General features: G+C 40.0%; 1 protein-coding gene across 8 annotated transcripts in view; it reads right to left on the bottom strand.

Moving 5' to 3' along the window:
• Positions 1–2752: 2752 nt before the first annotated feature.
• Positions 2753–12008, bottom strand: part of FHOD3 (formin homology 2 domain containing 3) — a 405358-nt gene continuing 396102 nt past the window's right edge. For all 8 annotated transcript variants that reach the window (XM_074899444.1, XM_074899443.1, XM_074899442.1 and 5 more), the window contains one exon: positions 2753–8718. In XM_074899444.1, coding sequence (XP_074755545.1) covers positions 8636–8718 — 83 coding nt within the window. In that variant the 3' untranslated portion in view covers positions 2753–8635. The remainder of the gene's footprint in view (positions 8719–12008) is intronic.

Genomic DNA, 12008 nt, shown 5'->3' on the forward strand with positions numbered 1-12008 from the left:
TGCCAAGATTATTTAAGCCTCCCAGTGCATATTTATAGGAAGTTTGGACAAGGATGGAAGGAGGATTCATTTTTTTTGAGCTCTCGTTTAAGAGTCTGAATATTTCATTGCTTTATTAAAAAGGAGATTTTTCACCCTGCTGTAGCTTTTGGATACCTGGAAAAAAAAATGTGTTTTCAAAGGTTACTCCAAGGTTTTTAGTACAAACATTTTTATCCAACATGCAGTCACAGCATATGCTGTTGCTGTGATGGATACACTCTAGAGACTTTACCACCTGTTGGCCCCTCACCTGTGCCCTGCCTGGATCTGTAAGGGCTTTGTGCTCCCTGTAACAGGGAGAAGATTTCAAACCTCTGCTGTTAAGCAAACGTGGGGCTCTTCCAAGACAGGCTTGGCTAATGTTGCCTTGAGACAGATCCAGTACAATGTTTACTGGAGGCTATAACATGGCTTTGACCTCACCTTTGCCTTCAAGTTTGTCCAGTTTCAAGCACCGCTGGATTTCACTGGTATTTTCTTTTTCTTTGTTGCTTGTTGACTGCTGCTCTTCTTGTATTACCTTAAGTATGGATCAAACAAAGGAAAATATATAAAAGTTAAGACTAGTCATTTTGTTTGTTGTCCAGGCAGAGAGATCTGAAGACTTACCAAGAGAGGGCTATAAACTTATTTGTAAGATTTTTAACATACGTTTAAAGCATCATTACAGAATCATTACAGAAATAATAGCACAGAATGTGCCCGGTGATCCTGGGAGGCCCATCTAGGACACCAAAAGGGTCTCATCCTCCACAGTGCTGGTACACGTTTTCTGTACGTTGATGTGCTCCATGGTGTTTTCCAGATAGATCCAGATAAATAATAAATGAAAGGCTTTTGACTTGGCTGAAGCAAGAGAGCAAGCTTGGTGGAGCGGTGGGAGAGGGATGGGGGGAGGAGAACTGCCTCCTCAGACTCCTGGGAACTGAAAAGCAATATTATTGAGAATACCTCCACAGATGGATGAGTCCTGCTCAAAAATAATTCAGGAAAAGCCGGGAAGAGAGGTCCTCATTGGCATGACACTTCATGTAGACTGTGATCCTTTTGGGATTTCCCAGTAGAGGTCTGTCTCATCAGACAGTTGACTAATGGAGTACAGCCGTCATTCTTCATTTCCTGCAAAGAAACTCGCAAGAGGTAAAGCTTCAAGAACAGCTCTCTCCCTTTTCCAAACTGCATTCCCATCAGAAAACTTGGAAAAGTTATAATAGGAAAAAAATGTATTTTTTTTCTTTAGTTGTGTGTTCTCAAACTGTTCTGAAGGGTCTATAAACCAGGGCATGCAGCTGTGTGATGGATAATCTGCGTACTTACTCGTTCCCTGACTACAGGCCAGAGTCTTCTCTGTGACAACATCTGAGTTCTGACTGGGCACCAGGTCTGAAAAATATATGTACACATTGTCATTGCACATCTGGAATTTAGAATTGCTAATGGATATGCTGTGATAGAAAAGAAAAGTGTCTGGCCAATAAACTTGTTTTATATATTTATTTTAAAAAGCATTACCACATTTCTGGCTAGTAGCCTTTCATCCTCTAGACTTTACACCAGTGCATCTGGAATGCTAAGCAGCTCTTTCAGAGATGCAGCCATACCCCAAAAGGCACCGTTTTTATTTGAAGTAACTTTAAAAATTAATTAAAAAGGAAGAAGGTGGTGTTTTTCCCTATGAAGGCTTGCATACCTAGAATTTTATATCAGCTCCTATAGTCTCAGAAACCACAGGTGAAAATTCTCTCTCAGGATCTCAGTTAATCTACTTTATCTTCCAAGATGCCGCTATAAACATGTGGAGCTGTCTTTGAATAATGTATTTTAACGTTATTACATGTGCAACTTTAAAGAGCAATTACATGCGAGTAGCTTGTTGTAGGACTAGCAGTGGGAATCTGAGCATTTTGAGTTTCTACATGTCACTTTGGCATCCCTCCTCACCATAGTCACTGAACCTGCGGGCAGAGCAGATGTAAAAGTCCCTGTGCTATGGCTTACCCTCCGTAGGGCCAGGGATGTCCCATTTGTCAACTCAGTCTCTCTCAAATTCTGGGAATTTGCAAAAGAAAGAATTAGACACCAGAAAACAGAGAAAACTGCAAGACCACTGCCTGTCCAGGCGCACTCACAGGTGACCACCAGAAAATTCCATACCATGGTAATGCATGAAATGTATTTCAGCCAAATTAAAGCAATGTCTCGTTTACTGGCCACCTTTACAGTTATGAAGCCCTGGCTGATACGGCGAGTGTTTCAAATCTTGATGCAGAGGCAATCTGAAATTCTCTGCCCCCCACAGGTAGTCTTTAATTTTCTTTATATTTGCTTCAATAAATCTCATACCTTGACGTGATGTGCTCTGTGCACAAACTATTTTTAAGGCAGGAGCCAACTCCAAGCCAATGGCAGCAAGCAGTAACCCTGTAAGTTTAGTGAGGATTTGTAGCACTGCATTACTGAAATCTTGAGAACCAGAGACAAGTTTTCTTCACTCAAGATTAGGAATTAAGCTCAAACTGTGAAACTAGGGGTAAAAGATCAGCTTTTTATGATCAGACCACCCAGATGGTTTAATGGCATCTGTTTTGTTGTCCACATTGTGGCTTTGCAGGCACTTAGAAGACCCCCTCATGACCCCCCTTTTCCCACCCATTTCCCACCAAAGCTCCCATGACTGGCCTCAACAACAAAACCAGAACCACCCAGTCAGTGCTTTATAAAGCTTTATTGCAAGATGTGTTTACATAATGCTGTAGAGGTGAGCTTTTTAACTACTTATATCAAGAAATTTTGGACACAGGTCTGCGGTCAGTTTTCCATATTGACCCTGCATGGCACGGAAAAAAAAAAAAAAAAAAAAAAGTGTGATTGTATGTTTCCAGACAGTAGTGGGGAGAGTGGGAGGAGAAGAGGCAGATGAGGGGTGTGCTAAAAAAAAAATCCCCCTGGTTTACACTAAATGTGACAAAGCTTCTGAAGGATCAATACAAACGGTAAGTGAGCTTCGTGTGTAATAGAATCTTAAAGAGTAATTCAAGTTCTTTATGAAATAAAACTGAGAAACAAAAATGCAGTTTCATGGACAATTAAATTTAACATAAAACAAATTCACCTAAAATGAGAAAACAACAAACAAAAACAAAAACTCAACCAAAAGGACCTGTAGATAATATCTCTGACCATGCATGGCTTGTTTTTTAAATTACAATTCACAGAATAACACTGCTGGAAAGCCTATTTTACACTATGCTACACAGAACATGAAAAAACATGAGTAGTGACATTTACACAATTTTACAGTATTTCTCCTTTGTCTAAGAAACACGTCCTTTTCTACTTTACATTTTTTTACAATTCCCAGCTCACAATAAAGGACACTATACGCGCAAAGACAGTCTTTAAAAAGGAGAAATGCACCCAATGCTACAATTAAACCTTTTCTTTCACAGAAGCCTCCATATTAGATAGTGATTAAACAAAATATATCTCTATCTGCCACTCAATGTGAAATGGACTAATTAGAAATATTTTTTTTTTTTTTCGTAAACATAAAACTATACAACATCTCTGAAACTCCTTGAATTACTTGCTATGTAACTATAAAACTGCTTGCCCAAAACCTCTTGGTATTGCATCTGAAATGCCAACTGGGCCAGTTGCTGCCCCAGTCGAAAAAAAAGAAGGTAGGCCTTACATGTTCTTCAAGTGTTTGCAAATAATTTTCAACAGTTGCCTGTAACCAAACATTGCCTCTTACAAATATGCTCCAGCTTATTTTCTTTCAGAGCCTGTAAGTACCTGGCAGTTTTCCCTGTGGAGAAACATCAACAGTCATAGTCCTTACAGCTTAGGCAAGTGTTTCTTGCATCCCAATGCTGGAAATGCAGAGCCATCATCCCAGCACGGCACAGGGCCAGGCTCTCTGCCTCTGCACGCACGCACAACCTGCCTCGGAGATAACAAGAGGAGTGGTACATGTGCAGTGAGCGTACAGAAGTGAAAGGGAGAGAGGAACATACTCTTGCTTCTGTCTGACACCATGTCCCTATGCATCCTTTAGATAAAGGCAGGCAGCGTGTACACTTCCCTGTGAGTTGTAGTGGTAGGATAAAGGATGTGAAACTGGTGGGCTGCCACCTTGTCCCCATTCCATCTCAATGAAATCAAAGCACTGTAAAAACAATTAACCACACAGCGTACACACACCCAAATCCAGACTATTACCATAGGCCAAACGGTTTCTAAAGAATTCTGGATAGACACTTCCTGTCGTTACACTATTGGAGACGCGGGTATAGAGCAGATGCCTGACAAAAGGAACCGCTGACTGCACTTACAGTGGCACGGTGCCCCTTAAGTTTGCAATAGATGTTGCAGTCCTTACTTGTGAGTTTTCAATGGCTTTTAGTGTTCGCCAGGGTACGTTCAGAGCATAGCACACCAGGGATTTAAGGTGCTGTCCTGCCACGTTATCTAGTACCCCAAGGGGGAATGGAGCACCTTGCAGAAGGCCCTTGCTGTTCAGTCACTTCAAGACTCTGATTCCAAATTTCTGTTAAATCAGGGCATGAACCCTTATCTGGCTATTCACATATGACTTTCTAATAAGCTAAAGCCAAAATCTTGTCTATCTGCAAATCTGATGCCTTATTTTGCCGACAGAGTCAATCACTACAGAGATTTACAATAGAAGGGGGTCAAAAGAGAAAAAGAAATGTATTTGACACTGTTTCCAGTATTTATCAGAGCAAGACCCTCATTAAAACATCATTTTTGTGTTGATTTTGGATTACAGACAGGGATCTATCAAACAGAAGGGTCACACGTAGCAGCCAAGGGGCTATAAAACATCTGGAATCCATGAGTCTGGTGCCTGGCCTTACTGAAAGGTGAGGAGTGATGAATTTAATTTTTCTGAGGGATCTTTCACTCTTGATTGTGGCACACAGCATTCCCTGGGGGTACTTCTTCACCGCAGCCACATAACTGCTACTGAAAGTTATCCCTCAGTTGGGAGCGAGGGAATACAAAGTATTTGTATGCAGTCTGCTTTTAAACACCAAGGGAGATGAAAGGAAATTAGGATAGCTTCCCTTTGGCTGCCATTTCATACGCTAAAGTTTACCTCAGCATCCAAATCAGGAAGGCATTATGGTGGTAGACAGACAAGTTATTGGCAGCAGATGGGTGCTGAAATCAACACCAGCAGCGACTCTGAGAGCTCGGTGGAGATACAAAACTCTGGGCACTACATTTGCAGCTGACTGGTACTATGAGAAAGAAAAGAGAGGTAGTTATAATGGCTGCAAGTATTTAAAAAGTGCCTTCATGGATCTCTAAGTGAGAAATGGGAACATGTGTTACTACAGCATGTTTCCAAGACCTTTCTGTTTGTGACAAAAACAATCCGTATCTCACACACATTTTAAAACAACTTATATCCTTACAGTGGGCTCATTTGATGATGGAGGGGCAGGCAGCAGCTCAAATCCTGAAGGTTTACAACCTGATTAGACAGACAGACAGAGGCAGGCAAATATAACCAATTCTTCCATTCCATCTGGAATCCACTAGTTAGATGAAGGGGAGCAAATGTTATTCCCACAGTCAGGACATACTAGCAGACTCCAGAGGAAATACTGCCACCTTGCAGATTAGCACATTGTGCCGCTGGCCATTTTTATCATAAGCCAAAATGGAAAATTTTTCTGTAGTTATTGCATTGTTACTGTTTGATGATCTTGTTGCAATAAACACTGAGGACTGCATAACAAGATCGAGTTATCCTCAGAAAAATTGGTTTTGGTGTTACAGAAAGAGAGCAGGAACTTAGGCAAAAATACAAAACATAATGGAAAAATGGACAAGGAAGGATACGCTTCACGTGTAAGACACTTGCATCCAGAGAATCTGAAAGAAACCAGCTTTTTTTCCTGACTTTATTCTAACCCCACTTCCCATATTTAATTTTCTCCTCAATAAGGAGTATATGAAGTTTTGCACATTTTTTTTCACAATTCCTGGAAAATACAGATGCCCAACTATTAGTAATTCATCAGCTATTTTACGTTTCAGACACAGATGCTATACTATGTCTAAATGAAACACTATTTTGTTTCCTGTTATCAGGTGGACACCAACAGCCACCTACTTTGCACATTCAGGATATTTTAATTCTTATTTTTTAAAAACTTGTTTGATTTTCTCCCTTCAATCAAATAGAGGACCTCTGCCAATATAGACACATTTTGTTACATTTTGGCTTCTTTTATCACTTAACCAGTACAACAGTTCAACATAACCATTACATTCAGGGTGTCTTCCTCTTGTTTCAGACCTTCAAGACCTCCACAAACCCCCATTACCTTCATTTCTTTGTTCTAAGCATCCTTAAGAGAGATTTTAAAAGTCCATAAAGGTGAGCAGCACATAAACATCCACTTTAAATTCCAGATGCTCATAGGTCTTTCTTATTGTACAGTGAGATTGATTATATGCCAATTCTTTCTGTTTCCTAACCAGCTTCCTCCTTTTCATAGCTTTCAAATATACAACACATTTTATTAATTACACAACAACTGCCTTCTGCCTACTTAACATTTGACTTTTAAACAAGCTGAGGGGAAAAACAGATCAAACTCAATGATATCCTTAAGATCCTTTGCTCATAAGTGACTTTTTACCCACAGACTTTGACATGTGAAGATCCAAGGCAATGGCAAATCAAGAATGAAACGTTATGATCAAGAGAGGGACAGCATAGATAGGGTGTTCCACTATAGATCTCATTGCAGTGTTGTCAAATACCTGGTTCTCTCATCACTTGGATGCTGTACTCAGTGTGATGTGACAGATAACCGAGATTTAAAAGGTTTATCGTGTTTGGTTCAACTATCCTGAACAATCTTCAGCGATTATCCTGTCCTTAATGAGAGCAGAGCAGAATAACTTGTTGACATACCTGACCTAGCTTGGGTGGCAGAAGCAACATAGCTATGGCATTAGGAGCCCAGCATAGACTATTAATTAATCCTACTTTTCAAGTGTGTTTTGCAGCCAAAATCAAACCCAGTTAGCTAGTTACCCTACTTCCACTAGTTCCACAGTTCACTAGCTTGAAGGAAGCCTCAGCTGTTACTGCTGTGCAGACACACCCTTAATCTTAGAGGCTAAGGCAATGGAAAGAGATAATCTTGTGCATCCTTGAGGATCAGTTGGTCATATACAGACTTTGGCTTAAAAAGTTCCCTTTTACATTACTGTTATTTGCAGTTTTCTTCAAAATGCTTCAGCACTGGCTAGGGTTAGTGCTCAATTCGTCTTCACTGCTGTATACACCCTCCATGTAAAGGCAGATGAGTTTGACTAAAGGTTCTTCAAACACACACGTTGAGGGCAGTTATAAAAATCAGTTATAAAACACTGACATAAGGGCAAACATATTGGAGTGTTCACTGTAGTACCCTCTCCACTTGCATCAAGGATAATCACAAAAAAAGAGTCAAGAACAGCAAAAACACAGCAGGCTTTTAGCAGGGCCATTTCATATTCAGATCCATTAATTTGAAATAAAATCACCACCACATTATCTTGCAGCAGAGAAAAGCAGCATGAAGGGCACAGGCAAGTGAACAAAACTTCTTGATCTTAGCATCTGAATGCATTTACCAAGTATGTAAAATTGTTGGCATAGATCTCTTTGCAACTGTACAAATGCATAGTACAGCTAAAGCTCAGCAAGAGGGAGGTATTCTGCGTCCTCTCCTCTATGTGCATGCCGCTATGTACAGTATGAGTGTGTATTAATACACATGAGTTCAGGATCCTAAACTTTCCACTTGCATTGCAGGCCACCTCCTGCCTCACAAGGTGAATCCCATTGAATAACACCAAGTTCCTACAGAAAGACACTCCTTTTCCTCCTGTCCAGGTGGAATGGTAAGGCCTCAGAGTGAAAATCATGGTCCAGCTAGCTTCAGTAGGAGCGTGATTTCACACCACGACAGTATGTGTATAGATACACGCACACGTGTCCACACATTCATTCTGTACATATACAAAGGTACACATACATTTTTACATTCTTTGGTGGCAAAATAATAAAAAAACCCAAACAAACCACAGGGTTTCACATCTTTGCTTAATGAATCTGCTTCAGGAAATTGGGGTTGGTGTAACCGGAGTTATTTTGCCTCTTTAAGGACTGTTCCTTGCATTGACAAAATGCCATACATTTACAATGACTAAAACAGGGCACAAAGAAAGCCAGCATAAACACAGCTCACATGACAGGTAACTCAGAGAGAGTCCCCTCCTACCCACATCAACACACCATGACAGAAGGAGCCATATGCTTTCACCTACAAGCACTCAAATGCTTTCTCAGTTACTGTCCAGATGTTGTGCTGAGCTGTGGCACACCCTTCTTCTGCCCTGGCTGTGGGGTTTTGCTTTTTGTTGCTTATTAAAATCAGACTAACAGAGGATGGGATGTTGGGAGCAGCAGAGGAGGCTGGCAGGTCAATGCCACGCTGAGGGTTGTCAGCCTGTGTGCTTCAGATGAACGGCTCTTCTTGTCGCCACCTCTGGGATGTCAAACCTGCATCTCAGAGGTGCTGATGAGGCCCAGTGCTTTGGCTTCTTCTGGTGTCAGTCCACTCTTTAGTGTCCTTCTCACTGGATGGTCGTAAATTCCAAAAGCAGGCAAAACAAAAAAAAAGAAATTGCAAACAATTAAAAGAGATAATTACACAAGATTTTGAGCTGAAAAAACCCCCTGTTAACATGCAAGCTGAGTCAAATCAAAAGTTGCTACATACTCAGGGCCTCAAGTTCAGTAATGCCCTATGCTATCCATGGGAGCATCAAGTACCCAGCAACTCCAGTCAGGCAAAAAGACATTTGTCATTAACATCTAGCAGTTTAAGGAAAAATACCACAGCATTTCAAGATTTTTTTTCCTCTGAAATTGTATCAGTTGATTTTCTGTCCATAGAAAGTATCACCTGCCCTATTATTTTATAGTTTCGTAAAGATTTTTTTAAAAGAGCTTTTGGATCTTTATAGGTCTCAATTGAATTTATCACTATTAAATTCTATGGGACCCTTTAAAGGTGTAAAAAAAAACAACCCAAAAACTTAAAAGATTAAAACTCTGACTATTTTATAGTCGATTCAAATAATTAAACATTCCCCCATTCTAGCCCCATGTGTGTCATCTTTGCCATTAGTAGTCTGCAGCATTCTAGTTGAATTTAACTGATAAATCCAGGCCAAAACCTTGTTTCTTAATTTTCTATTAAGTGTTCTGAAAACTAGCCCTGACATAAAACTTTTAAAATTTGTGACTGTCTTTTTATTCAGAAACAAGTGACCAAGTGACTGCACACACTGAGCATTAGTGCCCTCCTAGTTTTTCTGGCTCCATAATTTTTAGGTGAATGGGCTTCAGTTCAAGACACAAATGGGGTGCCCACTCTACACTTTGATGTTGCTCAAATACAAAACACACATTCAGAAGTTTAAGCTGCACGCGAAGCATAAACAATGACTTTATGTTGAACAAAATATATTTGGAATGTCAAAATAATGCAGTCTAGAGAAAATTTAAGAGAAATCAGTTTCAGACAGAGGTTAAGGACCTCTTGAATTGCTATCATCTAATACAATTGAGACCTCTAACTTATTGATACTCAGTCCATGTAACTGAAACTGGGAGGCGACACTCAAGGTTCTAGCAGGAGTGAGAGGAGGGCATGGATCAGTATACAAAACAAGAAGATAAAAGAAAGGGAAAATACTGCATAGTTGAATATTTGATACCATGCAGGTAGGACGAATGTGATCTATGTTTGATAGTCAAACCTCTTTCATCAGTTACTGAGGTTAATCAAATGACCTGGGAGTCCCACATCTGTGATAGTTCCTCCATTATCAAACCCTTACTTGAAAGTTTTTCTTCAAGGCCTCGTCCTTTCTCCTACAGTCTTTGAATACTTACTAAACACCACTAGGAGTCTTTATGATAGCCACTTTTTCCTATGATACTGATCAGCAACATCTTTCAAGTTTAACAATGCTTAGTTAAAAACAGTACAAGGTTAAATGCAACTGATAAAGCTAAGATTAAGAAAGACTAAAAAAGTACCACCAGAAGAGCAATACACTTCAAAAAATGCTCTGGTGTCCATGGTTCAGAATACCCAACATGGACTTTTGAGTGAGTCCTCATCACTGGCACCCTTTTATACTTTTCAAACTTGATATCCAGTTGTCCATGGTGACAAGTTAACTTCTAGACATGAGATATGAAGTACCTTAGGGTCTTAAGGTCTTAGTGAATCACTCAATGCTTATTTCTATATCAAAATGAACTATATCAGGAGTGAAAGAACAAACACAAGAATGCTGCAGCAGATACATTTCTGTCTCATTAAAAGCAAAGGTTTCACAGTGCAGATCACCTGCTGACCTGCCTGCACTGCCTCTCACCTGAACATGTTTTTTTCTGTACCCTCTGTAGCATGCAGCCAAATGCAGACCATACCTAGCTTGGCCACCGAACAGTAGAGTCACGTTAACATAGCCTAATACAACTGATTTTCAGAAGACCTTATCAGAGACCAGCCAAAAGTCTTTGTCACTAGATTCAAAGTGGGATTGGACATTGCTCCCCAAGAGAGTATTCCTCCTCTGTGGACATGAATTATCCACACCAGCTATACTGTTGAACCAAGGAAACTGTCCATTATCAGAGAAAAAATATGCAAACAGGAGACTGAACTTTGAGAGGATGGCTGTCTAGATGACGTTACATTTTCCCACTGAAGGCAAAAGTGAACTGGGAAACTGAATGAAGAACAAAATTTGATATTTTAGAAACTTTTGCTGAAGCGTCAAACCAAACGTATTCATGACTGCTCTCACACATATCCCCAACTCTCTCAGATCACAGTCACATTTGCAAGGTGAGCACAATAACCACTGTAAAACAAAGCTATTTTTCTTGTCAGAGGGCAAGACAGCATGAGTGAGGGAACATGCAATTGTTATTTCTGTTTGTAAACATTTAATAGGAACTGAGGTGCTCTGCTGACACTGGCCATGTACCAGAATAAGCAAATTCTGGTCTTATTTATGACAATGTAAATCTGGAATAACCTTTTTTAGGTCAGTACAATTACTGCTACTACACAGAATAACTGGGGCTGATACTCTGTCTAACAACTGAAAGGGAAACATGTGCCTCTGTAACTCCCACCAAGCAGAATACAGTTGCTTAAATTCCTCCATCAGCCTTATTTGTGGGATTAGTAGTTTACTATGAAAAGCCAAATGGATTTACAATAACATAGATGTCTCTGAAGAAATTACAGGAATTTATATTCAGAGGTCATAATCAGGAGTTAAAATACCATAGCAGAAACCATCTTCATAGAAAAACAAGGAAGAAAACTAAGGAGTCTTCTTTACATAAGCAAGACTTCTCTCTGAATCTCCAGATACCTACCTATCAAACAAACTCAAGTCTTAGTCTGAGGACCTCATGTATAACCCTCAGATGACTGAAAAAAAGAAATATTGTATGCAGCATGTGACAAGGCCAAGTGCCCTGGTTTGGGTTTGCTGTATGACTCACACAATAGTGGCCAACCCTGGGTTTGTACTTTTTGGGCCACTGCAAAACAAGTAGGGAAGACAATACTCAGTGAATTGCTGGGACACACACAGCTGTGATTAAACAAAACAAATCTCTTTGTGTCCCTCATTTGATTGTCCTAACTTATCTCGGCTCTCTTATAATACAGAGAAAGATAACTTGGATTTAAGATATTCCAGTGACCTAAGCTTTTAAGGCCAGCGGTTAGGAGAAAAGAGCTCCAAACAATGCAGGACTTTGGCAGTCAATAATGAGATTGTCCAGAAAATGGTTAATAAAAAGCAGAGATGTAAAGAATCTTTTCAGT

The sequence above is a fragment of the Athene noctua genome, chromosome 2, assembly GCF_965140245.1.
Source record: "Athene noctua chromosome 2, bAthNoc1.hap1.1, whole genome shotgun sequence".
Classification (NCBI taxonomy): Eukaryota; Metazoa; Chordata; class Aves; order Strigiformes; family Strigidae; genus Athene; species Athene noctua.